Source organism: Opisthocomus hoazin, chromosome 1, assembly GCF_030867145.1.
Source record: "Opisthocomus hoazin isolate bOpiHoa1 chromosome 1, bOpiHoa1.hap1, whole genome shotgun sequence".
NCBI classification, from domain to species: Eukaryota; Metazoa; Chordata; class Aves; order Opisthocomiformes; family Opisthocomidae; genus Opisthocomus; species Opisthocomus hoazin.
Window position 1 is genome coordinate 72,543,405 of NC_134414.1, and position 27,708 is coordinate 72,571,112.

The 27,708-nt window shown below is 43.3% G+C and overlaps 1 protein-coding gene across 1 annotated transcript in view; it reads left to right on the forward strand.

Annotated features, from left to right (window-relative positions):
- The window catches only part of SEPTIN10 (septin 10), a 41,112-nt gene that overhangs the window by 1,322 nt on the left and 12,082 nt on the right, over positions 1-27,708 (forward strand). Inside the window, 6 exon segments of the mRNA XM_075425589.1 lie at positions 13,592-13,709; positions 14,452-14,647; positions 16,402-16,588; positions 22,117-22,278; positions 23,840-23,936; positions 26,114-26,282. Of these exon segments, the coding sequence (XP_075281704.1) occupies positions 13,592-13,709; positions 14,452-14,647; positions 16,402-16,588; positions 22,117-22,278; positions 23,840-23,936; positions 26,114-26,282 (929 nt within the window).

Consider the following 27,708-nt stretch of genomic DNA (forward strand, 5'->3'; position numbering starts at 1 on the left):
CACATAATGTCTGTGTACGGTGAGGTGGAGAGTCAGAACTTCACAGCCACTGGAAAAACGTGGAAACAAAAATACCTAAGAGCCAAAGTACGAGAAACAATACAAAATGGTTTTGCTGGTTAATGTTTGCGTGAAGAGTGTGGAAGGATGCAGTAAATCAGCAAAAGTGAGTGAGAGCGGACTGAGGGTCCAGGAAGCAGGTAGATTTGATAAGGGCAGAGAGAAAAGCGTGTACATGGAAAGCTTTACAGAGAATACTGTAAAAACAGAGGTATGACACAGTTCTGTAATGGAGGAGGATGATTTTGTATGAGGTTTATAAATGTAAATGATGTAAATGTAATGATGTAAAATATATTTATGCTGACATCAAATAATACTTTCTAGTTTAACACATGCTGTGTAACTGTTAAAGTGTTTCTTACTGCATTGTGGGTAAGAATTTTTTTTTCAGTTGTTCTGCAAAAGAAATATAAAAATCGCTCTCAGAATGCAGTCTGACCTTCTTCTACAATTCTATTTACGATCAGACTGCACAAAGTCTAAGATGCAAGTATTTAGTACTTCTGATTTTTGAAAATTTGACTTCTGGGAAAGTTCTGGCAACCATTACCCTTGTACAACAGCGTACAGTGCTTGTCACTGATTAATTAAAAGAGGAGGAAAAAAGATCCTTGTTGCAGTGAAAGAGGCCTTTTGATAGCAAGCGCCGTTCTCTCATCCAAGACCAGCGTTGCTTTCTCATTTGGACAAGGAACATCAACAAGGGGCTGAAGTGGTCAAGGGTGAAGAAGACTGACTTACTGCTCTTCGGGAAACACAGCGTGAAAGCTGTGGCAGGCACAGCTGAGCCAGCACAGCCGCAGAGGCGCAGAGCTTCCAAAAGTGACTGCGGTTGTGATATCGGAACCAATACCAGCGTTATTTTTCCATGTCAAGGTCAGCTCGGAGCGTGGCGCCAGATTTCCGTTTCTTTCTTTGTTTTTCCTTGCTTGGAAACAGAGGTCAAGAGAGGCCTTTCTGTGCGGACCACAAAATCAAACGCTTTCTCCTTCTGTGTAGCAGTAGCTGATCGGTCTCATCGGAACCAGCACTGGTGTCGTCATCCTTTGCCTGGCACGTGGAGTGCTAGCTGTGAGGAACTGGTTTCTGTCATCAAGTCTTGGTTCCCCACCTGCTGCCTGTCATCACATCTATCCATAGGCAGCAACAGAAGAACAGGTACTGCGTGTGCTAGATTTTCAAGTTACTTCAGCGCCTGTTGGTGAAGAGGGGCCTTAGTGGCATTTCCAGATGAATACGCTGCTGTCTGTGAAATCACCTCATCACAACTGGAAAACTAGCAAAGTGTCTCTGCTTGTTTGTCTGTTCTTAAATACCTTGAAATACAGTCCAGAAGTTGTCTTCAGTGGTAGCTTGCACGTCGTGCCCCTGTTTCTGTTGACAAGGCTGTCACTTTTTCCTCTGCCCTGGGTGATTGCAGGGCATTCAAGAAGGCTCTGTCCCGCCTCAAGTTTCTTTGGACAGAAACACAGGGCAAAAATGTCACCTTGGGTTTGTTGTTTTTTTTTTAAAGTTTCCTTCCAAGGTCTCTCCATATATACATGTATGAAGGAAATCTTGTGGCGACCTGTGGTTTAAGGCAACTTTCGCTGTCTTGTGTGTTGAAGTGGGCTAGAAAAGGAAAATAGGTGGTGCACCAGAATGCCATGTAAGAAGTCATTTGAAAGAGACGAGAGAAGAATCCTAGGCTTCTCATGTTCGGACTAATCCCTAAAAGTTTTTTACTGTTTCTGTCATACTGCTTATATTATCTGATAACTGAGAATGAAATTGTCAAATGAGTTTTCATTGAATTGTCTTTTGGCCAATTGTCCTGGGTTTGGCCAGAACAGGGTTAATTTTCACCGGAATCCAGGAAGGGGCACAGCCGGGGGGTGGGGGCTGACCCCACCTGGCCAAACAGAGCCCGGTATTCCATACCATGTGACGTCACGCTGGGTTCCGGTGGGGGGGGGGGGGCGGTGCGGCGGGAAGGCACTCGCGGCTTGGGCGGGCGCAGCGCCGGTCCGGTTTCGGGAGAGCGGCTGTTGTACGGTTCGTGGTTGTGTTTTCTCCTTATTTGTATCGTTGTTGTTCCTGTTTTCCCTCTGTTTGCTGTTCTGTTAAACTGCCCTTATCCCGACCCACCGGTTTCTGCCTCTTTCTTTCCATTCTCCTCCGCACGCCGGCGGGGGGAGGGGCGGCCGCGTGGCGCTTTTGTTGCCGGCGGCAGCCGAAACCAAAACATTTAATTGGCGCCCAGACGTGGAGCAGGGATAACGGCAGGGCTGAGCAGCGGCTGTTAAAACTGTTTTCTTAGATTTGCTTAAATTTTGTTATACGCATTTTTCTGTGTTAAGTAGTCGCCGGTAAAAAAGGAAAAAAAAAAATGTTTCTGACTTTGATCAAGTGGCTCTGCTATGTAAATCCGTACTTGCACTATGTGTTCATTGCCATGCTGTTCATCATCACTGGAAAAAGGATTAAGATGATGATTTTGCTGTACTGTACGATATCGACTTATGATATGATAACATCACTGTGCATGAAATTAGTCTTGTATTTGCATGCGGCACTACGGTCATTTCCGTACCTCGGATCCTATGTCTTAGATTTTGTTAATAATCAAACCCAGCCTGTGGGGAAAACCGAAGGGGATACCTTCCCCCACTCTTTCGCTCCCCCTCTCTTCCTCAGGCTGGTCCTAACTGCTTTTGAGAATTTCGAGTACCCGTGGGATGCTCAGGGCAGCACTCTCCTTTTGTTCTGCCTGCTGAACGGGTTCTGGGTTTTGTTTAGGGTTAAGCAAGTCGTTAAGAACATCCTGCAGAGACCTGCCCCGGGGCTGGATAGCTGTGAGTGGCTGGGTGTGTGGGACAGCATGGGCAGATGTCTAGAGCAGTGGGCACCACCGGTGTGTTTTAAACTCACCCCTGAACAAATACAGAATCCGGACAATCTGGTAAAATATCTGAAAAAAGTGTGCTGCCACCCTGGGAACTCCAGAGAGACACAGATCACCACAATGTGCTGGGGTCTGGCCCACGCCTACCGAGCCATGTTCAACACTGTTCAGTGCCTTAAAGGGGAAAGGGGGGAAAGCGAAGCAGCAGGCACTGCGGCTGGCGCTGCCCCCCCAGCCGGCCCTGCAGCCCCTCCAGCCCAGCAGGCAGTCACAACCCCCCCGACTGGCACCGCCGCTGCCACAGCTGCAGGGTCTGCCTCGGTTTCCCTGGCAGGCACAGCAGCTGCTCCAGCCCCAGCTCCAGCTGCAGGCAGCGTGGCTGAGCCCAGTGACCAACCTGTGCCCGTAGCAGTCGCCCCTGTAAAACTAAAGAAAGACGCAAAGAGAGCAGATCGCTCCGGGAGGGATGACGATGAGCCAGGGTCATCACGGGAGATAGAGACAGAGATCATCACCCGGTCCCTGTCCCTGAGCGAGCTGCGAGACATGCGGAAAGATTTCAGCCGCCACCCAGGCGAGCACATTGCCACCTGGCTGCTGCGGTGCTGGGATAACGGGGCTAGCAGCTTGGAATTAGAGGGCAAGGAAGCCAAGCAGCTGGGATCCCTGGCCAGGGATGGGGGCATTGACAAGGCCATTGGGAAAAAGGAACAAGTCCTCAGCCTCTGGAGGAGACTTCTCTCAGGGGTGAGGGAGAGATACCCCTTCAGTGACGATTTTGTATGCTATCCTGGCAAGTGGACCAATATGGAAAGGGGTATTCAGTACTTGAGGGAATTGGCTGTGCGGGAGCTGGTTTACTGTGACACAGACGATGAGCAGGTACCCACAGACCCAGATGAACTCCAGTGCTCACAATCCATGTGGAGGAAGTTTGTGCGGAGTGCACCCTCCTCGCATGCCAACTCACTGGCAGTTGTAAACTGGAAAGGTAAAGACACACCAACAGTGGATGAGGTGGCTGTCAGACTCCGCCAATATGAGGAAAGTCTCTCTTCCTCCCTTGTCTCAGCTGTAAATAAATTGTCCCAGAAGGTCCAGCGACTCGAACAGAGTATGTCGTACTCCCCACCTGTACGGGCCAGTGTCTCAGCTATTAGGGGCAAGCGTTTCTCTGCTCAGGAGAGGGAATACAGAGGCTATACACCCCGGGGCACCCTGTGGTTCTACTTGCGTGACCACGGAGAGGACATGAGGAAGTGGGATGGAAAACCCACCTCAAGTCTAGAGGCCCGAGTACGTGAGTTGCGAGGTAAAACAATCACCAAAGGGGATTCTGTTAGGAAAAGTGCCGCTCCAGTTTCCAAAAGCCAGCTCTCCAGACCAGGTAGAAAGTTTGACCTTGATTCTGATCCTCTGGAGGGGACCTCCAAGTCATTTTTACAGCAGGTGAGCAGCAATTTCTCTGACGAGGATTAGAGGGGCCCTGCCTCCAGCCAGGTGGAGGAAAGGGACAACCGTGTCTATTGGACGGTGTGGATTCGGTGGCCTGGCACGTCAGATCCACAAGAGTATAAAGCTCTAGTGGACACTGGTGCACAGTGTACTTTAATGCCATCAGAGTTCAAAGGGTCAGAGTCCATTTGCATTTCGGGAGTGACAGGGGGGTCCCAAGAGCTGAGTCTACTGGAGGCTGAAGTGAGCCTCACTGGGCAGGACTGGCAGAAGCACCCCATTGTAACTGGCCCCGAGGCTCCGTGCATCCTTGGGATAGACTATCTTAGGAGAGGCTATTTCAAGGACCCAAAGGGGTATCGGTGGGCTTTTGGCATAGCCGCTGTGGAGACGGAAGAAATTAAACAGCTGTCCATTTTGCCTGGTCTCTCGGAGGATCCTTCCGTTGTGGGGTTGCTGAGGGTTGAAGAACAACAGGTGCCAATCGCGACCACAACGGTGCACCGGCGACAGTATCGTACCAACCGAGACTCCCTTCTCCCCATTCATCAGCTGATCCGTCAACTGGAGAGTCAAGGAGTGATCAGTAAAACTCGCTCACCCTTTAATAGTCCCATATGGCCAGTGAGAAAATCTACTGGAGAGTGGAGACTGACAATAGACTACCGTGGCCTGAATGAAGTCACACCACCGCTGAGTGCTGCTGTGCCAGACATGCTAGAACTTCAATATCAGCTGGAGTCAAAGGCAGCCAAGTGGTATGCGACAATTGACATCGCTAATGCATTCTTCTCCATCCCTTTGGCAGCAGAGTGCAGGCCACAGTTTGCTTTCACCTGGAGGGGCATCCAGTACACCTGGAATCGACTGCCCCAGGGGTGGAAACACAGTCCCACCATTTGCCATGGACTAATCCAGACTGCACTGGAAAAGGGTGAAGCCCCAGAACATCTGCAGTACATCGATGACATCATTGTATGGGGCGACACAGCGGAGGAAGTTTTTGAGAAAGGGGAGAAAATAGTTCAAATCCTTCTGAAAGCCGGTTTCGCCATTAAGCGAAGTAAAGTCAAGGGACCTGCGCAAGAGATCCAGTTTTTGGGAATAAAATGGCAGGATGGGCGCCGTCAAATCCCAATGGATGTCATCAACAAAATAGCAGCTATGTCTCCACCCACCAGCAAAAAGGAAGCACAGGCCTTCCTGGGTGTTGTGGGTTTTTGGAGGATGCACATCCCAAATTACAGCCAAATTGTGAGTCCTCTGTACCACGTGACCCGGAAGAAGAATGATTTTGAATGGGGCCCTGAGCAACGACAGGCATTTGAACAAATTAAACGGGAGATAGTTCATGCCGTAGCCCTTGGTCCAGTCCGGTCAGGGCAAGATGTTAAACACGTGCTCTACACCGCAGCCGGGGAGAATGGCCCAACCTGGAGTCTCTGGCAGAAAGCACCAGGGGAGACTCGAGGTCGACCCCTGGGGTTCTGGAGCCGGGGATACAAAGGATCCGAGGCCCGCTATACTCCCACTGAAAAAGAGATTCTGGCAGCATATGAAGGCGTTCGAGCTGCTTCAGAAGTGGTCGGCACTGAAGCACAGCTCCTCCTAGCTCCACGATTGCCGGTCCTGGGCTGGATGTTCAAAGAGAGGGTCCCTTCTACGCATCATGCCACCGATGCTACGTGGAGTAAGTGGGTCGCTCTGATCACCCAGCGTGCCCGAATGGGAAACCCCAGTCGCCCAGGAATTCTGGAGGTAATCATGGACTGGCCAGAAGGCAAAGATTTCGGAGCATCACCAGAGGAGGAGGTGACACGTGCTGAAGAGGCCCCACTGTATAACCAGCTGCCAGAAGATAAGAAACAGTATGCCCTGTTCACGGATGGGTCCTGTCGCATTGTGGGGAAGCAGCGGAGGTGGAAGGCTGCTGTATGGAGCCCTACACGACAAGTCGCGGAAACTGCCGAGGGAGAAGGTGAGTCCAGCCAGTTTGCAGAGGTGAAAGCCATCCAGCTGGCTTTAGACATTGCCAGTCGAGAGAAGTGGCCAGTGCTCTATCTTTACACCGACTGTTGGATGGTGGCCAATGCCTTGTGGGGGTGGCTGCAGCAATGGAAGAAGAACAACTGGCAGCGCAGAGGCAAACCTATCTGGGCTGCCCCATTGTGGCAAGATATTGCTGCCCGGCTAGAGCAGTTGGCTGTAAAAGTCCGTCACGTGGACGCCCACGTCCCTAAGAGTCGGGCCACTGAAGAACATCAAAACAACCACCAGGTAGATCAGGCTGCTAAGATTGAAGTGGCTCAGGTGGATCTGGACTGGCAACATAAGGGTGAACTCTTTATAGCTCGGTGGGCCCATGACACCTCGGGCCACCAAGGAAGAGACGCGACATACAGATGGGCTCGTGACCGAGGGGTGGACTTGACCATGGACACTATCGCACAGGTTATCCATGAATGTGAAACATGCGCTGCAATCAAGCAAGCCAAGCGGGTAAAGCCTCAGTGGTATGGAGGACGATGGCTAAAATATAAATACGGGGAGGCTTGGCAGATTGACTACATCACACTGCCACAAACCCGCCAAGGCAAGCGCTATGTGCTCACAATGGTGGAGGCCACCACCGGATGGCTGGAAACCTACCCTATGCCCCATGCCACTGCCCGGAATACCATCCTGGGCCTGGAAAAACAAGTCCTGTGGCGGCATGGCACTCCCGAAAGAATCGAGTCGGACAATGGGACTCACTTTCGCAACAGCCTCATAGACACCTGGGCCAAAGAACACGGTATTGAGTGGGTGTATCACATCCCCTACCATGCACCAGCCTCTGGAAAGATCGAACGTTACAATGGGCTGCTAAAAACCACTTTGAGGGCAATGGGGGGTGGGACTTTCAAAAATTGGGATACCCATTTAGCAAAGGCCACCTGGTTGGTTAACACCAGAGGGTCCACCAACCGGGCTGGTCCTGCCCAGTCAAAACCTCAGCGCCCAGTAGAAGGGGATAAAGTCCCTGTAGTGCACATGCGGAACATGTTAGGGAAGACGGTTTGGGTTAGTCCTGCCTCAGGCAAAGGCAAGCCCGTCCGCGGGATTGCCTTTGCTCAAGGACCCGGGTGTACCTGGTGGGTAATGCGGAAGGATGGGGAAGTCCGATGTGTACCTCATGGGGATTTAATTTTGGGCGAGAATAGTCCATAAATAAATTGTATAAAGTTAGTTGTTAAATAACCCTGTCACTGTCTGTTATCACTGTTATAATGGTTATATTTTGTACCAGTAGTAGCATAGTAAGAATCGTCCAGATTAAAGAAGGATGGACTTTTTCGATGAAAACCTAGCAGAGCACAGCGATGATGGAACTGGACCTGGTTTTCAACAACTAGCATCCAGCAACTTCATCAAGATCAACATCTCCTGCAGACTGTGGGCACGGGCCGCACCAGATACATCAGCCGTGAGCTCCGGATGCAGCAAGTGACCGCCCATCACCACACATCACCTCCCCTGCCACGGAAGACCATTACGACAGATGGAGCCTGAAGTCATGGATTAAATGAACTCAATGGACACTTTAGAGTGATGATCCATAGACTAAAGGAATGATATCTGGAGACAGGAGAAGTGGTGGTGATCAACTGGACAATGGGGGACCTGGGCATGACGTAGATGGTATGGAATAAGGGGTGGATAATGTCCTGGGTTTGGCCAGAACAGGGTTAATTTTCACCGGAATCCAGGAAGGGGCACAGCCGGGGGGTGGGGGCTGACCCCACCTGGCCAAACAGAGCCCGGTATTCCATACCATGTGACGTCACGCTGGGTTCCGGTGGGGGGGGGGGGGGCGGTGCGGCGGGAAGGCACTCGCGGCTTGGGCGGGCGCAGCGCCGGTCCGGTTTCGGGAGAGCGGCTGTTGTACGGTTCGTGGTTGTGTTTTCTCCTTATTTGTATCGTTGTTGTTCCTGTTTTCCCTCTGTTTGCTGTTCTGTTAAACTGCCCTTATCCCGACCCACCGGTTTCTGCCTCTTTCTTTCCATTCTCCTCCGCACGCCGGCGGGGGGAGGGGCGGCCGCGTGGCGCTTTTGTTGCCGGCGGCAGCCGAAACCAAAACACCAATGCTTTTCTATTTCTAGACGCCTTCTTGGGGGAATGTTTTGTTCCATACTTCACTCTTGTGTGTTGCTTATTATTATATAGAATAGGCTGATGTATTAATTCAACGTAATTTTTAGCATATCTCTTTTCTTACTGTGCATCTTCACAGACTTTTATTTCATTGTATTTATTCTGCCTTATCCTTCTATATTTTCTCTTCTCTTCTGTGTTATTTTGCGAAGGTTTCCTTTCTGTTCCCTGTACTCACCCCATCTGTTCTCTCTCTCTCTCTCACATGTGTCGACATCAAGACATGTCAGTGGTATGCATGCCTAAACCACACGTCTAGATTTTAGATTTTGACTACCCAAAAATGGGAAGTATTTTTCTGCTTGCTTCCAAAATCTGTTTAGTTTCCTAGTTACCTCGTGTGTTAGGAGGCGATAGCAATGTTGATATTTACTGGATTAAACGTAACTTTGGTTATTAGGAAAGTAATTGACTATAAGAGAGTAATGCAATTTGGTATTGGAATAGATTATAAAATAAAATAGATTTTCTGGTTTAATGAATGTCCACACCTGTTTGTGATAGTGGAAAACTCTGAAGGAGTCGCATTTGCAGCGCCCACGGGCACACTGCTGTGGTGCCGTCCATCCCCGTGGCTGATGCCCGGGTGTCCTTCCGAGGGCCTCTGCATGGCCTGCGTAGCCGCCGGGGCTTGGCAGGACCCTCGACTCCTGCCTGCGCACATGAACATCGATTCCTTTTTTCTTTCAGGCTATGGAGGGCAAATTTCAGTCATCTCTACAAGCCGAGGGGCAAGCTAGTTAGTTGCCTGGACTGCAAGGCTGGTTCTGCCGGGGACTTAACGCAGAGAAATGTAGTCTGAGACCCAGGTTTTGCTGTGGAATGGCCCGGTATTGGGCAGTTTTAGCCTGAAATAGGTGGCAAATTTCTAAGGTAACTCCTTTTTTTCAGTTTGTTTCTGAAAGCAAAAATGCAGTTTTTAATTTTGTCTCAGGCAGTGATTTTTCTTTGCGCGCTATTTTTAATGGGCAAGAAGACTTTATGTAAACCAATATAATTGATTAACTGAATTTGTAGAAATCCAGATGCAGTTCCATGAAAGTGATGCTACCAGCCCTTTAGATAGGGAGGCAGGGAAGGAGTGAGATGTGATTTGGACCATCTCAAGCTGTCTAAATGGTGTGCTGTTTTGATGAGAGTGTAAGTTCTGAGAAGGCAGTAAGAAACAGGAAGTATTTGTGGGAGCACTGCAGCTCTTGTAGCATTCATGTTACAAGCTTTGAGTTACTCACTGAATAAAGCTGGATGACATGCTGTCTTCAAGCATAATTTAGCTGCTCCATCCAGTGGATACTAATTTGAAGAGGCTGGATCATATGGTGACTTAATTGCTTTCAACATGATTTATATTTCTTAATTTTTGAGTTGTCACCATTTTTCTAAGCTGGTGATATGATAGTAACTTGTTTTTCAACTTGAAGATTTCTTATTTCTTTGAAAATTAGTAAGAGTGCAGGTATAACATGATCAGTTTTGTGGATTTAAGTTCTCTGCATATTTGTTAGACCATAGCAGAGTGAGGCTGTACGAGGTGCTCGCATTGAGGGAGAGACATGAGATGCCCTTGGAAAATTTCAGAAGGGAAAACGGAGGGTATTGCTTTTCTACTAAGAGACCGCTTCAAGTGGTGTCAGATGGAACAGGTTCACAAAGTGGTTCTTCCGTAAGGAAGGTGGAGGGAGAGGAGTCTCCAGATGAGAGCAGTAACTCTGAGTTCTGTAATGTTTGTTGCATGGAGAGCTGAAGTATAAACATGCAATAATGCAGGCTTCTGAATCAGCATGACCGAGACTGTCTCAAGTTGAGCTGCACAGTATTTCTTGAAAGGTTTGTAGTCTGAATTAAGAGCTTTTATCGCAGCATTTTTTGTGAAGCTGATGCCTGAAGACCCTGTTCTGTCTTACGACACCTGTCTGAACAGTTTAATAGCAGTTAAAATCCCTTTAAAAAGTAGCTATATTTTTAAATAGAAATAAATGCTGCATATTTCTGTGTCTAGCTTTTAATATTTTGCTGTTAATGTAGTGCTGTGTGTTCTTTTTTGCATGTGTGTGTGCTACTAGAAATCTCATTATATGTAATGTGATCAAGGCAACTCTGGCCATTTTCTTGAAAGAACTTACATAGGCTATGTTTCTGTACTATTTCTCTGTAAAAACGGTTTTTGAGACCCTGAATTATCACTTTCTGATCATCCTTTGGTTTGACAATCTTATCTTTAAAACAACAACTTTAGGACAAGACATTAAAACATGTTCTCATGAATGGTATAAGTAATACTATTGCTGCGTGAAATTCATATTCTCCCCTACCCTGTATGTTCTCCCGTGGACATTCTCATTGTTGGGTTGCACTGAGCTGGTGAATGTATGAGGTTTTGGGGGTGGTGGTTAGTTTCGGCTTACTGTGTCATTACCTCTGACAGAAAGAACTGGTAAGAGTGATCTTGTGGTTAAGGTGTTAAATTAGACGCGGGGTGAATGAGATTCGTGTTCTTGCTCTTTTGGTCTTTCCATTTATTGTCTCAGCTAATATGTTTGTGTCATCTCCGCATGCACAAAGCGAAGATGGTATGTTTTATCCCCGCCCAGGACAGCGCTCATGAAAGCTGTGCATAAACCACGATTTCTCTGTTGGGGAAGTTCTTCTAAGTGCCAGGTTCTGTAGTCTGTTTTTACAACTTACCAGGGCTTTTCTGTCTTGGGTCAATTTTTTGTCTTGTGTCTAAAATAACATAGAACTTGGCATGTACTTTTATATATTTCCATTTCCAGAAAAATGGTTTTAATTTTCACTCATAACTATGTAGTGTCATTAAATTAACTTTTACATACTGAAGAAAGGTGAAATATGCTGTCTTAAAATAGCGGCAAATTTGAGATGTCTCAGAATATCTTGGCAATTGCATAAATACTTATTGCAGAAATTGTTACTCTGTTTCCTTACCGCAGTACATATTCATAAGAAGCATCTTTGGGATAAACTCAGAAATACAAAAAATTAACTGTCTTGGACATCTGATACGACTTTTTAAGTAGTGATACATCCAGACATCTGTTGAGTTACAAGCATAGCCTTAGCTGTCTAAGCAAAGCACAGAGCAGGCACCTTGTTTTGCGCATTTATTATTTCTCATTGTCCTCTGTTTCACAAGAAATTTGGTCAAATTTTCAGTGATAGACAGCCAATATAACAGTTGAAGAACTAATTATTGTTGATTTTCATTTCCAGAAAACAGTGAACTCTTGAGTTTAATTGCTAGGTTGTGATTAATCTCTCTCTTCCTTTTGAAAATGAAGTTACGGAGTTAATGGCTATGAGGACTCCAGTCATCTGTTTCTGCACTTAGCTTTGTACTGCAAAGACAGCTGAAATACCAGTTTCCTCAGCTAAATGCTTTTAATCCTGACATAGTCTCTTGCAGGTGGTGTGGTGGTTACTCTAATGACCTCTGGAAATGGTCAGTAAGGCTGTCAGTATTGGCGGTTTGTCCACTGAAATCCAAGTGAACTGCAAGGAAATGAAGTTCTTTCTGCTAGGGTTTTTTCTTGGAGATTAACTACTGATGGCTATGCAGGGATTCTGCAGGTACCCCAGCACAGTTTGGATTTAGGCTGATGACGCAAAGATAAAAGGTTTCCCCCTTCTGTGGTTATGCTGAGCCTCTTGCGCTGGCTTTTGATGTGGAGGCTTAATGGTTTGTTTAAGAGGAACTGTCTCATATTTGCAGTGATAGGGGTAGTTTGTATATCAGATTGTGTAGCTATGGTTGTTAGATGCGCTGCCCCTCTGTCTCAGATAGATAGACTTGTCTTTAAATGGACAAGCATACTGACAGTTTTCAGTGTTTCTCAACCTTTTTCAATAGTAATTTCCATATGGCAGAATATGTTCAGAAATTTCTTTTTCATACGTGCTTTGAGTGAAATTTTTTTTTTTGTAGCCCTAAGATGTAATGTTTTCTCTTTTGATTGTTCACTTTGCTTACACATTTTTCCTCATTATATTAGTTTAAAATGGAGTTATCTGATTATGATAGTCTATAATGAGATTTAGTGCAGTCTGTAGTCCCACACAAGAAGTCTTGTGCAAAACAAGAAGAGGATGAGTATTTGCTGTGAGCAATGTCCATATCCTTTTAGCTGCAGGAATTCTGAAACTTGCTGTGCATACCTGTTACCAAAGGTGGTACTTTTATGGTCTCCTAAGTGTTAAATAAAAAATTTCCTGCTCCTGGCTATGTGCATGTTCCCAGGAACCAGTAATGGTTTCCAATTCCATGTGGACTGGAAACAGAAGAGAAAGAATAGCATAGACCTGTCACCGTTTTCACTTTTGATCTGGAGTGTTCATTTATTTGAACTAAGATACTTTCTTGTAGTTTTACGCATTTTTAGTGTGCTCATTGCCTTGATGTCATGATGCTAGATTGCTAGCTGACGTTTGAAAAGGAATGTGCGCCTCTAGACGTTTCTAATATGTATAACATTATCTCTTAGAGTTGTGGCATGTAGATAATGTGTTATTTAAATAACAATTTCAGTTTCAGCTACTCAGAATCAGTTCTGATTGATAACATACACCTTCCTGTGATTATGGTCTTCATTTTGAATTCTGCTGTTTAAATTGTCTTAAAATATATTTTTCTTCATTTCTAATAGCAAACCAACTGTGATCTATTTTCTGTCTACAGTTTTTAGGTTATATTTTCAGTTGGACTTGTCTGCTTTATTTCGTTCATGTTTTGTGGGTTTTTTTTCAAAAGATGGACTTCACTTTGAGCCTGCAAATAGTCCTTTAAAGTAGATTTGAATGTTTTCTCAAATCATGGAAGAAAGTTGACTTGGCAGATCTTTTTTCAGACTTTTGCTTTTCTTGGTGCCGTGTAAATCATAAGGAATGAGTTCTGGTTTACTAGTAGTGTTCCTTTGTTGCCGTTGGTAATTGCTTTGCAACTCACTTCACTAATGTTTTTTTAAAATTATTTTTCTGTAGCAAAATGATGGCTATCGAACTTTATCCTTGTCCGGGCATGTTGGTTTTGCTACATTACCTGATCAACTGGTTAAAAAATCCATCAAGCAGGGCTTCTGCTTCAGCATTCTTTGCATTGGTAAGTAGTATCTGAGTGATTTAAGGCTGTAGTAGTAGTATACCCATCTGTAGGAAGTGACTGAAATTTAAATCCAGTTGCAATGTTAAACTCTTTCCTTAATGTTAAGCGTGAAATATAATTCCATCCCTTCCCCCAGCTTTGCCTATTCGTATTCATGCTTTGTTTTTATATTTAGCGTTTTCATAAACAATATGAAGACCAAGATGTTGAAAATGGATGCCATGCATTTACTGATTTGTGAGCAGCTTCTAGGATTCTTTTGAGTATACTGGGCTAGACTCTATTCTTTCTGTAACAAAGAGCTTCAGTTCAAAAAAAATCCTAAAATTCCAAGGTGGTGTTAGTGAAGTGTTTCTATACTTCTCAGATGTTTGCTCTAGTATTTTACCCTTACTCATAAAAACCCTGTGTTGAACCCTGTGGTTTCACAGCTAGTTACTTAGCTTTTTAAAATCTGTAGGAAATTATTTCACACTTTTAAAGAAACCAAAGTGTGAAGAGACTTCTGTTTATTACTCATTAGCAGGTGATGCTCTCTTGTCTGTAGGATGAAAAAAAACCCTAAAAGATACTTAGTGCTCATTATGAAAAAGGAATGCAGGCAACCAGTTTGCTGGGAGAAATCAGTTGACAATTTTTTGTGTAAATTTGTCCAGTTGCTGTGATAACACTTTCTATGCTTAGTAGATATTTATGTGATGTGCAAAATATTTTCCCCAACCCTTCTGTTTAACTTTAGGGGAAACTGGAAGTGGGAAATCAACCTTGCTAAACAGTTTGTTTAACACCAATTTTGACGACCCTGTGTCAACGCATTTTCTGCCAAGTGTACGACTTAGAGCCCAGACTCACGAACTCCAGGAAAGTAATGTTCTTTTGAAGCTGACCGTTGTAAATACAGTGGGATTTGGTGACCAGATAAACAAAGAAGATAGGTAAGTGCTCTCTTGTTGCTACAGTGTGCAAAAATTTTGGTCTTCAATTGCAAGTTGATTTTTCTTTGGGCTTTGTAGTAAATATTTGTCTTACATATGTTCCAAATATTTGGTTAACTGTTTTCTCTGTGTACCAAAGCAAACATGTTTTTCTGTTCATCTAGGAAATGACTGGAGAAATCAGATGAACTCTGCTCCTTTCTTTATGATATGATCTTTTATAAATGTATGTAAATAAAATGTGCAATAGTGACTAGAGTTTCTTTTGGGATGGAGGAAAACAGGGAGAAGGTCAACAGGAGACTTTTTGAACAACCAAACAGGTTATGAGGTACTGTATATTATATAGATTAGATCTATAGGGTTTTTAACAATTTGATTAGAACATACTGAAGACTTTCAGCTGGAAGCAATATCACATGGATTACTGAAGACCTTAATTTTTTATGTTGGACAGCTTAATCATAGAATCGTAGAATCATTAAGGTTGGAAGAGACTTTCAAGATCACCAAGTCCAACCATCACCCCAACACCACCATGCCTACTAAACAGTGTCCTGAAGTGTCACATCTACATGTTTTTTATACACCTCCAGGGATGGTGACTCCACCACTCCACCACCTGGGCAGCCTGTTCCAATGCCTGACCACTCTTTCAGTAAAGAATTTTTTCCTAATATTCAATCTAAACCTCCCCTGACACAGCTTGAGGCCAGAAGATGTAGAGGTAGCACACTAGTGTCTTTCAGAACTTTTTTGAGTCTCTGCTTTTGTGAATTGAAGATTTTGAAATACTGAACTGTGACTGAGCAGATTTTGTTTCTTTCACCTTAACTGTAAAAAATTTTGGCAATCCTTTGTGGTATATGAGTGCCTAAATGGTGGTAATTATAAACAAAGATTAGAGAGTCCCATTAAGATTCTCCTGAGAGCTATGGTTTATGATATGACTGGAAAATAGCTACTGCTGGTGACTTGGACGAATGAGATGCAAGTAGATATTAGTATAAATATTAGAGGTTTTGATGTGTGGTATAGGGGCTGCCTTTTAGTCCTTTTAATTTTGTGTGTAACAACTGCTTCTGAATTTTGGTAGCATTTGATTTGGTCTGTAAACTTTGTGTAGCAGTAGAAATGTAAGGGCACACTGCTTGTACATCTAGCAACACATTTTTTTGGAAAACAGATTATAATTTGGTTTTCAGTAGCATAAAGTATATTTAAACTGTACTTACTGCAAATCAGGTTTTCATTCTTCTCTTACATTCCTCCTTTTCAGTTTTTGTCTATTGTTGTAAGAGCTCTCTCATGCACAGTACTTCATGTTCAGAAGATAAAGGAGGTCCTGTTTCTTGGTACTGGTAATTGCATGTTCTTTCTTTCCTTGTATTGTATCTAAGAGTTTTTTTTGTATCCAAGAGTCCTGCAATTGTGCAGCTTGATTGCAAAAATTTATAAAACATGACTTGGGAAGATCGGTTATAATTATAACTAACTTTTTGTAGCTTTTTTTGCTAACAGCAGCTAGGAAATGTTTTATATTTTGTATTAGCTGCACAATTCTTTTTTGAGTTGCCTTTCAGAACTGAAGATTACTCTTTACATTTAATTTTCTACTGTACTGGGTGGATACTTGAGCAGTGTTTGTACATGTAAAGCAAAAATCCAGAAAACAATACAAGAGGAACTCCTTTCTTAGTCTGGCTATGTTTAGGAGTAGCTAATCTCTGGTTGTTAAATTTTATTTCTTACAGCCATCAGCCAATAGTGGATTATGTAGATGCACAATTTGAAGCTTATCTCCAGGAAGAACTGAAAATTAAACGTTCTTTATTTAGTTACCATGATACTGGCATCCATGTCTGCCTCTATTTCATTTCACCTACAGGCCATTCACTAAAAGCTCTAGATTTGTTAACCCTGAAAAGCCTAGACAGCAAGGTAAGACTTTGAAGCCCAGTTCTAAGAAATTTGTCTTTCTTTCTGAAGCATCTTGCAGCTCTTAGATCCGCTACCACTTTTCAGTTCTATGTCCGTGTGTTTGGTTTTGTGATGTCTTTTGGTACTGGTATACCTTAAGTTCAGAATAAATTGGCTTTGCAAGTAGGTTGCGGTTCGTCACCTGTTTATTTGCAAATCAAAAGCAGAGACAGACACATCCAGCAAGAACATTGAAAGAAGCAGCACAAAAAAGTTCTTTTTAAAAAAAAAAAAGGAAAAAAAATTAGAACCACACCAACTTCTAGCAAACTGGTAATATCTTACTGTGATCAGATAGGGTACCCTTCATGAGTTCTATGATGTTTCTAATTAAGCTTGTTTCTAGTTCACTATTGAGTTTTGGGACTGCTGGAAAGTTGGCATATAAAAAGCTTTGCAGCACTGTGAAGATCTTTGTTATAGATAACTGAAGAGGCAAGTGCCCTGAACAAAACACCCTGACAGCATGGCTTTTTCTAAGATAGGCTGCATGAGTGTTTTAAACTTCACATCATGATTTGTTTTGAAAGCTTTAAAGTAGCAGTTTCTAGTGTGATAACTTGCACTTCCTAAATTCTTAACTTTGTTCCTGTAATGGGGCTGTGTGAAGTGGATGAAGCTAAATGTTTAACCCATTTTAAGAAACCTTACATCATTTGGGTTTAACTTGTTGAAATTCTGAGAAATTTGAAAACTTAAATGTGTTTGCGGTTCCTGTAGCCCTTTCCTTTGTGCTTTACTAGAGCCTCTCCTGCTAAATTTTCTTTCTGCATCTTCTTGTTTGTGAGATGTTTCTTCAAGATAACAGGGATCAAATTAACTGTCTATTCCACATTTGTGATTGATGAGCACATTTGGTATTTTTGTAATTTTGTTTGTGATGTATTTTGCATTTTGAACTTTCTCAATAGCACAGAGCAAGTGGGGGGGAGGTATGGTGAGACAAAGGCAGGGGAGAGCAGGGTCACTTCTTTCTGCTATGGTGTGTGTTTGTGCCAGATTAAAATGTTTGTGAAACTACTCTGTAATATGCACTGATAGCTAAAGAGCCTTGATACTAGAAAATGGGACAGTTTCATGAAGTATATTGTTCTACTCTGAGTTTTGAAGTTGGAGTTTGTGTTAAACCACAAAACCACTTGATTTCTAGGTTGTGCCCTGTCTTCACTGAACCCCCTGTAAAAGTGTTTCTTCCAAAAGCAAAGCAACTAGATCCATGAGTCTCAGCATCCTAAGAAAGTATTTTTCCATCAGGATAAAACAAAAGTAGTTCTGTTTTGGAGGATTTTAGGTTCTAACCACCTACTCTAAATATTTTTGGTTCTGCTTTGGCTCAGAGAAAACATGAGTGGCATGTAACTTTGTTGTTTTACCCCTTTGCAATGGATTCTGCTTTGTGACCTTACTCCAGAAATACACATATACACACAAAAAAAGTATATACTTTAACTGTAGTTTGGTTTCCATCTCATTGTGGAACATGTTTGTGATGCTTTTAGTACTGCATTCTCCTAGTGGCAGTTCAGAACTTGGGATTTCCTGGGATGTGGAAGTCCCTGGGTCTGTTTGCTGAGTACAGGATTCCGTAAAGAAGAGGTGGCACAGCAACATACCTCCACTGTAGATTTAGAGTGTCTAAATCTATGTCAAAAGCCATGTTCAGTTTCTTCCTAAATCCACCACAGTCTACACTGTTCTGCTTTTCTTTGTCTGCTGGATAAAAACAAGACCAGATCACACAGCTCAGAGTTAAAAGAGGGTTCTTGGAATAGAACAGGGTCATCCTGTACTCTCTAATCCTGGGAGACTTCTTCATCAAGGACCTGGATGAAGAGTTAGAATGTACCCTCAGCAAGTTTGCTGACGACACCAAACTGGGAGGTGTGGTAGGTACACCAGAAGGCTGTGCTGCCATTCAGCGTGACCTGGATAGGCTGGAGAGCTGGGCAGAGAGGAACCTGATGAGGTTCAACAAGGGCAAGTGCAGGGTCCTGCACCTGGGGAGGAACAACCTCATGCACCAGTACAGGCTTGGGGTGGACCTGCTGGAGAGCAGCTCTGCGGAGAGGGACCTGGGTGTCCTGGTGGACGACAGGTTAACTATGAGCCAGCAGTGTGCCCTGGCTGCCAAGAAGGCCAATGGGATCCTGGGGTGCATCAAGAAGAGTGTGGCCAGCAGGACAAGGGAGGTTCTCCTTCCCCTCTACTCTGCCCTGGTGAGGCCTCATCTGGAGTACTCTGTCCAGTTCTGGGCTCCCCAGTTCAAGAAGGATGAAGAGCTACTGGAGAGAGTCCAGCGGAGGGCTACAAGGATGGTGAGGGGACTGGAGCATCTCCACTACGAGGAGAGGTTGAGGGAACTGGGCTTGTTCAGCCTGAAGAAGAGAAGGCTGCGAGGGGACCTTATAAATGCCTACAAATATCTGAAGGGTGGGTGTCAGGAGGATGGGGCCAAGCTCTTTTCAGTGGTGCCCAGTGACAGGACAAGGGGCAATGGGCACAAACTGAGGCACAGGAAGTTCCGTCTGAACATGAGGAGGAACTTCTTCTCTCTGAGGGTGACGGAGCACTGGAACAGGCTGCCCAGGGAGGTTGTGGAGTCTCCTTCTCTGGAGGTATTCAAGACCCGCTTGGACAAGGTCCTGTGCAGCCTGCTGTAGGTGACCCTGCTTCGGCGGGGGGGTTGGACTAGATGACCCACAGAGGTCCCTTCCAACCCCTACTATTCTGTGATTCTGTGATTCTGTGAGAAAAACCCAGAGGTATCTGTGGGCGACTAGTTTTTCTCTATTGCTTATAAACTGGATGACTAGCTAAGAATTTGGCCTCTAGCTTTTAAACAGTGGGAAGTTCTGTAGTTTTGCTTAGGACTGAATAACTACAGACCAGCCAAGTTTCATTCACAGATTAAGGGAATCTTTTTCTGTGTGCTTTCTTGCTGGGAACTAGTGATTATTCAGCTAATAGATCTGCATTTTTAAGTCATTCTTGCAGAATTATATACAGATTACTGTTAAGTCAGGAAATGACATGAGTGTACCTTGTGAGTTTGAGTTGGTTTTTTTTCCTTCAAAAAGAATCTTCGGAAGTGTTTGTACTGAGTCATGGAGATACACTTAAATCAGCCTGCAAGTTGTCAGCCAATAATGATTTCAAGTATACACATTTTTTTTCGTTCTCTGTAGCATAAAGGGGCAACAGATGTTTTGACATCAATGTAGGGTGTTACATGACAATCTTAATTTAGAGTAATAGCATGTTTTTTAATTGGGGAGGGAAGTGGTATTCTGCATTTCAGACAGAAAGATGGTGAGAGGGCTGAGTTTGGTGCTAGCAAACAGAGAAGTAACATGCATGGATAAAATTTATCCTGGTGACTTTATATGGTTATTCTGCATTGCTAGTGAATGAGGCACTCAGCTGCTTCTTCCCATTGTGCATACTGAATTGTTTTGGGCAGCCAGTTCTCTGCATGAGGGAGCTGATTTAAATTGAAAACTAAAGGTTTTTACTTGGGTACGGAACTGATCAAGCGGAAAAGTAATCTGTCTCTTTGGACAGCTGCAGAGATTTTTGTTCTACCTGGCAATGAGCAGCTGCAGGCAAGGGGAGGGGCAGGACTGTTGGTTTTATTGCAATTGTAGACTTTTTATGTGGGTTTAAAGTGATTCTGTACTAATGGCCTATAGCTCTGCAGCAAAATTCAGTTCTGTAGTTGTTGAGATTTGTAGCTGCGGAAGAGGCTGGAAGGGAGTCAGCTGATTTCTGAGTGAGTAGGAGGGAGCAGTGGGACTTGGGGCACAGCTACATGTGGTCCAAATCAATACAATGTAAGTCTCTTGTTAGTACAAATGCGCGCTTTCAATTAATGTTATTCTTGGGTGAAAGTACTGAGATGAGTAAACCTTAGATGCTGCAAGCAGAAATTAATTTTCTTTTACAGATTAAGCAAATACAACTTTTTTTTTATTGCTTGTGTAAAGCCAGACTAGTATTGCTTTTACATTTAATACAATGATTGTGATTTAACATCAGTGTTGATAGCTGTAATCACAGTTTCTGATGATTTTGCTTTGCTTTTGTTACTGGTCTCCTCAGTCAGTAGTCTTTCTCTGCTATTCATTATCTAAGAAATTATCTCCTAATTAACAAGTGCTTGGAAAAGCTTTTGTGTTGAAAAGACAGAGTAGAAGTTAATTTAATTCTGAGGACTCTGTGTTCCATCCATTTTTAAAGCTATATGACAGTAAACCTAAATTGATGTCCCTCAGCTAATTTGAATGAAGCTGTGAATTACTCCTAGCTGTAATAGATTGTTTATACAATCCTAAATTAACTCAGTTATTAAAAAAAAATTCTAGTATTTTATTTCTTTTTAGATATTTTACCCCATATGTGCTTATGTTGCGTATGCTACACAATTAAGGACTATCATCAGGTAATCTTGGAAGTCATGCTTTGGAGTTGGCATGACATTTTTTCATTTGGACATTTTGCTTAAAACAGAAGACTTATTTCAAAAACATCCATTTTGAATCTGTTCTTGAGATTCCATGCTTAGGCATTTCCATTCCAACAGAATATTTCTAAGAACAGAAAGAATGCATGTGGGGGGGGGGTTCCTTTTTTTTTTCTCCTTCCTTTTTGCATCTGGGATCAAGGAACTCTGTAAAACTCTCATCTTCTGAAATTGGGAAGAATTATTTATATTGTTCTTCCAAAATAGTTGGACATTGGCATTAATTCTTTGTATCTAGTCCTGCAAAATGCATATTTTGGGAGTGGTGATAGTATTTTTAAGAAAAATTTGGCATCTACTATCTTCCTAAATCACTGTCATAACTATTGTAGGATATAGGGATAGTTTACTTTAGTAGACTGAATTTTGAATTCTGAATAATTAGTGTGAAGACTGGTAAGCCAGATTCTTCAGTCTTCGTCATTCCTCTGCTTGCAGCAGATACTTGAGAAACTCTTTGCTGCAGTGATGAGGTGGACATGATGTTGTAGTTGAAATGAACCCAAGGAGGAGGCTCAAGGGTAGGCAGGGTAGGCAGGGTTTGGTAGCCAGCTTGATTTTCTTTGTGTATTTAAGCTGTCAACTTCCATTTAACACCTGAACCATGTCCCCCAGTGCTATGAACTAAAATGATCTATTTTTTTTAGCAAAGAGATAAATACTTAATGTCATTTAGTTAATAAGTAGGCATTGCTTTTTTTTTTAATACTTCGCTGTATGAGACCTCCTTCCTTCTTCTTTTCTCAGAATCAATTAATTTTAAGGGAGTATATTAAATAATCTGTTGTTACTTTGTTAAGTGATGCCAGTGAATGTACTTTTCATGGTTTGTGAAGCTTTGGTTTCGATGGAAAAGTTTGGACTACGGGGGAGGTTTTAAAGAGCTTATCACCAAACAATTTAATTTATAAAAGATATCACCTCAAAATTGAAGTCTTAACACATTTCATATAATTTGTATCATTAATAGGTGAACATTATACCAATTATAGGCAAAGCAGACAGCATGTCTGAAACCAAACTACAGAAGTTCAAGAACAAACTCATGAGTGAATTAATTAGTAATGACATCCAGATATACCAGTTTCCAACTGATGATGAAACCGTTTCTAAAATTAATACCGTCATGACTGTAAGTAAATGACAAAAATGTTGATATTTCAGTACTAAAGCATCACTCTCTAATGCCGATTCATGCCTGTTCTTTCACCATTATCTTGAGGCTTAAAGGTTTGTATGTAACGAGTTTGTTTATTTTTCTCTCTCCTTAAAAGCTCTTATGTTTAGGCGTTTTTTTCCCCACTTGCAAATCTTCCTCTCCCTCTGCTTGATGCCATTTGTTTTAGGAGGCTTTTTGTTTTCTGGCTCAGCAACAGAAAAGAGGTTCTCACTGATAAATACTTTTTCTAATTTCTGGATGATTAATATATAATTACAAACATAGAGGGACAGATTTGCTTTGCTCTTTCGGCAAATACTACCTTGTATCTGTTAGGGAACATATTCAATTGCTCAGTTTCTCCAATTTTCGCTGCTCTTTATGACAGCAAGTCTTCTGTCTGCTTTTTGCCTTTATTTGGTACTTCCACTGGAAATTAGGACAAATTTTCTCAGGAGAGTCAAAAGTCGGATACAGTTCTGGCTTTTTTACTGTTATACTTTCACATCCTCCCAGGAGTATCTGCCAGCTTCAACTAAGCTTGTGAAGCTAGATGTATCTGCTTTCAGCTCTCTGTCTGTATTCGCTGTTCATGTGTATATATTTGTGGATGCACGTGAACATATGTTTGGATGTACTGGGGTTAGAAAATAAGGAGGAGGATCCAGTATGCTGGAGTGTATGGCTCTGCAGTCCCAACCTCTGTCGCGTGTGCCAGGGAGTGAGGATGTGCAGGCTGTTGTTCGGTAACGGGTCCTTCTGCTGTGGGGAAAGGTGGTGGTCTGGGACTTACCCCTTTCATGCTCTGCTAGTGAATTATTTTCCAGTTACTGGTGTTTTCTTTTTGTTTTTTTGGTGGGTCAGCATGCAGACAGACAGTACCCAGCCTGTATTTCTGGCCACTTGGCTGAGCCCACAGCAGTAACCATACCTCGGGTTCAATCCTGTGATCGTCTCATGACCGTTACCAGGGACATGAACTTTGGCTGCATGCAGATCAGACAGATGTGTTCCAGAGTGGCTTTCTGTTTACTGCCAGTACTCTTCCGAATGCAGCCCAGGATGCAGTTGGCCGCCTTTGCCACCAGGGCAAACCTGCTGAATCAGGCCCAACCTGCTGTCCACCAGGAACCCCATGTCTTTTTCTGCAAAGTGCCTTTACAGAGAGTCGGCCCCCAGCGTGTGCTGGAGCATGGAGTTATTCCTCCAGATGTGCAGGACTTCGCGCTGCTCTCATTTGAACTTCACGAGACTCCTCTTGGCCCATTTCTCCAGCCTGTCGAGGTTCCTCTGAATTGGCAGCAGAGCCGTCTGCTCTATAAACCACTCCTCCCAGTTTTGTTATTGTAGCTTGACTGTTGTATCAATAGTTTGACTAGCTGCTGATCTCTTCAAAGTGCTTTTTGGTTTGAAACTGCCTGTTGGCTTTTCCTGAGATGTTGGGTTTTTTCCCCTAATTTATTTCTGAAGTGTTTGCTTTTCAGTTCTGATATAAGAATGCAGAGATAAGACTGCATTGTTGTGACTCTTACAGGGACACTTGCCATTTGCTGTAGTAGGAAGTACAGAAGAGGTGAAAACTGGAAATAAGATGGTGAGAGCTCGTCAGTACCCTTGGGGCATTGTACAAGGTAAATGAATTCTCAAAGATATTTTTACAAGATTTTTGTTGTTGTTGTTGAAGTATAAAATTCACTGATACCAGAAGGGGCTGGTGTTATCCACTGATGCCATATTGATTGTATTTTGGATCAACATTTTAAGGAGTTTCGCAATTAGTGCTGGAGGTGTGCACTAATTGGTAGTTTCATGAGCACTGAGACATCACAGAATCACAGAATGTTAGGGGTTGGAAGGGACCTCTGTGGGTCATCTAGTCCAACCCCCCTGCCAAAGCAGGGTCACCTACAGCAGGCTGCACAGGGCCTCATCCAGGCGGGTCTTGAGTATCTCCAGAGAAGGAGACTCCACAACCTCCCTGGGCAGCCTGTTCCAGTGCTCTGTCACCCTCAGAATGAGGAAACTCTTCCTCATGTTCAGCTGCAACTTCCTCTGCTTCAATTTGTGCCCGTTGCCCCTTGTGCTGTCACTGGGCACCACGGAAAAGAGTCTGGCCCCATCCTCCTGACACCCACCCTTGAGATATTTACAGGCATTTACAAGGTCCCCTCTCAGCCTTCTCTTCAGGCTGAACAAGCCCAGCTCCCTCAGCCTTTCCTCATAGGAGAGATGCTCCAGTCCCCTCATCATCCTCATAGCCCTCCGCTGGACTCTCTCAGTAGCTCCTCATCTTTCTGAAAGTGGGGAGCCCAGAACAGGACACAGTACTCCAGATGGGGCTTCCCTAGGGCAGAGTAGAGGGGCAGGAGAACCTCCCTTGACCTACTGACTACACTCCTCCTAATGCACCCCAGGATCCCATTAGCTTTCTTGGCAGCCAGGGCACGCTGCTGACTCATGGTCAACCTGTCGTCCACTAGGACACCCAGGTCCCTCTCTGCAGAGCTGCTCTCCAGCATGTCCACCCCAAGCCTGTACTGATGCATGGGGTTGTTCCTCCCCAGGTGCAGGACCCTGCGCTTGCCCTTGTTGAACTTCATCAGGTTCCTCTCTGGCCAGCTCTCCAGCCTGTCCAGGTCACGCTGAATGGCAGCACAGCCTTCTGGTGTATCCACCACTCCTCCCAGTTTTGTGTCATCAGCAAACTTGTTGAAGGTACACTCTAACTCTTCATCCAGGTCATTGATGAAGAAGTTGAACAAGACTGGGTCGAGTACTGACCCCTGAGGGACATCACTAGTTACCAGCCTCCAACTAGACTCAGCACCGCTGATGACAACCCTCTGAGTTCTGCTGTTCAGTCAGTTCTCAATCCACCTCATCCTTGGAATCTATGAGATGGTGTATGTAATATTTGGGTAGGTTAATATGGTGGCAGTGCCTCTAGTGACATGCGGAAAGCAGACTCCACAATGTGTAAGCTTGTAAAGTAGGTATGTTTATTCGGCGCCGGGCGGCATGGAGGGGGGGGGGGGTAGTCCCGCCAAAGTCGTGCGTGCTGAGCAGCAACGTGTCTCTTCAATTTATACAATCAAATATTACATATACATTAGATTTCCCAATGCACCTATACATATGCATCTATCCTCATTGCATATCAAAATCAGTTCCGAGAAATAATTTCCATATTATAATTAGTTCCAAGAAGTAATTTCCATAGACTACTCCCAGTTGCACTTGCGCGGTGCCTCCTAGTGGTGGTCGTTGGGGGTCCCAAGATGAAGGCCTGTCCTCTTCATCACGGTGTCCGCTGATCGACCTTTGTTTCTGCACAAACTCAGTTCTCTCCTGGCTCCCATCCATACAGCAGGGTCGGTCTTGACCGGTTCTAGGCGACTCCCAGCCCCTATCAGGAACTGACCCCTTTGTATGGAGAAGCAAGACTCTCTGCTTCAGTTCATTTAGACAGTAGATAAGCACTATCAGTTTTTTAAATGCACAGCAACTATTAGGTAATGCAACTTCTATTAAAATCCCTTTTAACCCCTTCCCTCACTAGCACTACCAAATTTCAATGTTTTATGATTGTCAGTAAAGAAGAGGGGGATAAAAAGAGAAATTTGTCATTGTTTAACTCAAACAGGAAATCAGAATGTGTTGGAATGTGTTCACTAGTACTTACAGTTAGTACATTTTCCTGGAAGTATAATTAGTAAACAAAATAAGTTAATCTCAACTCTGTTTAAAATATATTTTGACATTTTTGATACTTGTGCATAGTAATAGTCTTCCTCTTTTAACTGGTTAGTGGAAAATGAGAACCACTGTGACTTTGTAAAACTTCGCAAGATGCTTATTTGCACAAATATGGAAGACTTAAGAGAGCAGACTCATGCACGACATTATGAGTTGTACAGACGCTGCAGACTGGAAGAGATGGGCTTCAGAGACATTGGCCCTGAGAGCAAACCAGTCAGGTAAAGGACTTCATGTGCAGCACTTGCTTTCAGCATCCATTCACTTCACATTTGACTCTATCGACCCAAAACAGAGCAGGGGTCGTACATAGAATAGGTTTTCTAACAAGGAAAGAATTGTTTTTTTAAAATCAGAGCAATTATGTAGCTGTTCATTCAGTTGTCTTCATGGAGATTATAATTATAATATGGGATTATATGAGCATTGCTTTTACAAGCATGCAAGCTAGTTTTGTTTCTGAAATCCTTCTTTTTCAGAATAAACCTGGGGATTTTTATTTTTGTTACGGAGAATGTCAATTTTCTTCAGGTACATGCAATTTATGCCTTTTAAATTATTTTCATTATATATTAGTATGTGGTTTTACTTTTTCTCATAATAATGTCTGATGGTTTGGTTGGACTCAAAGTGCAGAAGGAACTGAAGCAAAAACTTACAAAATCATTGGTTATACTGTTGACTTCTCACATTAGCTGCAATAATAACAAATGTCTAGCCTTTTCAGGTCAAGAAATCTTTTGCTAGGCTGAGAGGATTCCAAAGGAAAGTTAAGCAGAGGGTTATGCATGGGTCTGTATTTTGTAAGTTGTTGGAACCCTGACAGGGAAGAACTGATGCTTCAGAAGCTGTTCAAGACTTTGTGGTTTAGCAAAGTGCTATTATTGTATGGTCATGGTGGGAAATACCAGACATGAAAACAAAATATGACTTTGCATTAAAAACAGTTTCTAGAGCTTTGAACCAACTGGTATGTTTACTTGTTGTTTTACTTTGTGATCAGATTGTCTTTACCCATTCTGTTATGGGAAAAAGAAATGACTTAAATGGGTTCCCTCCAAATAGTTGTTTTTAGTGGCTTAAATTCTTTGCTCTCACCTGTACTTTGCACAGAAGTTCTAAGGCAGATGCAGTTGCTGTAACTGGTCGACAGTTGATGGAGCAGCATTTTTTTCACTTTGACCAGGTCTAATTTATATATTGTTCAAACAATAATAATGAAGTAAGATTAACGTCAGCAAGGAAGACACTGGATGTGGACACTTATTTCTTAAGTCTTAATGTCAAGGCACATTTGAAGATTAGTTCATTTAGATGATCTTGAGCTGACCAGGAATCACAGTGGTCTCTTGACATTTCTGTTAACAAGAAAGGAATAAGTCCTTTTCATAAATATGGAACTAACTGAAACTGACCATAGAGTTTTCAATGGTTTAGGTTTAGTTTAAGAACGTACACTAACAGCTGATATCTGATTATCTTTGTCCAGGGAAAGCTTTTTTTTTTTTTGAAATTTGTTCATGGCAGTATGGACTGCAGTGCCTTTGGCTTTGCTGAACTTGAATTTCGCAATGTACAGCCATCTCAAGATAAGAGTTAAATGATAAAAATGATCATCCACAGAACTATTCTCTTCCACAAACACAA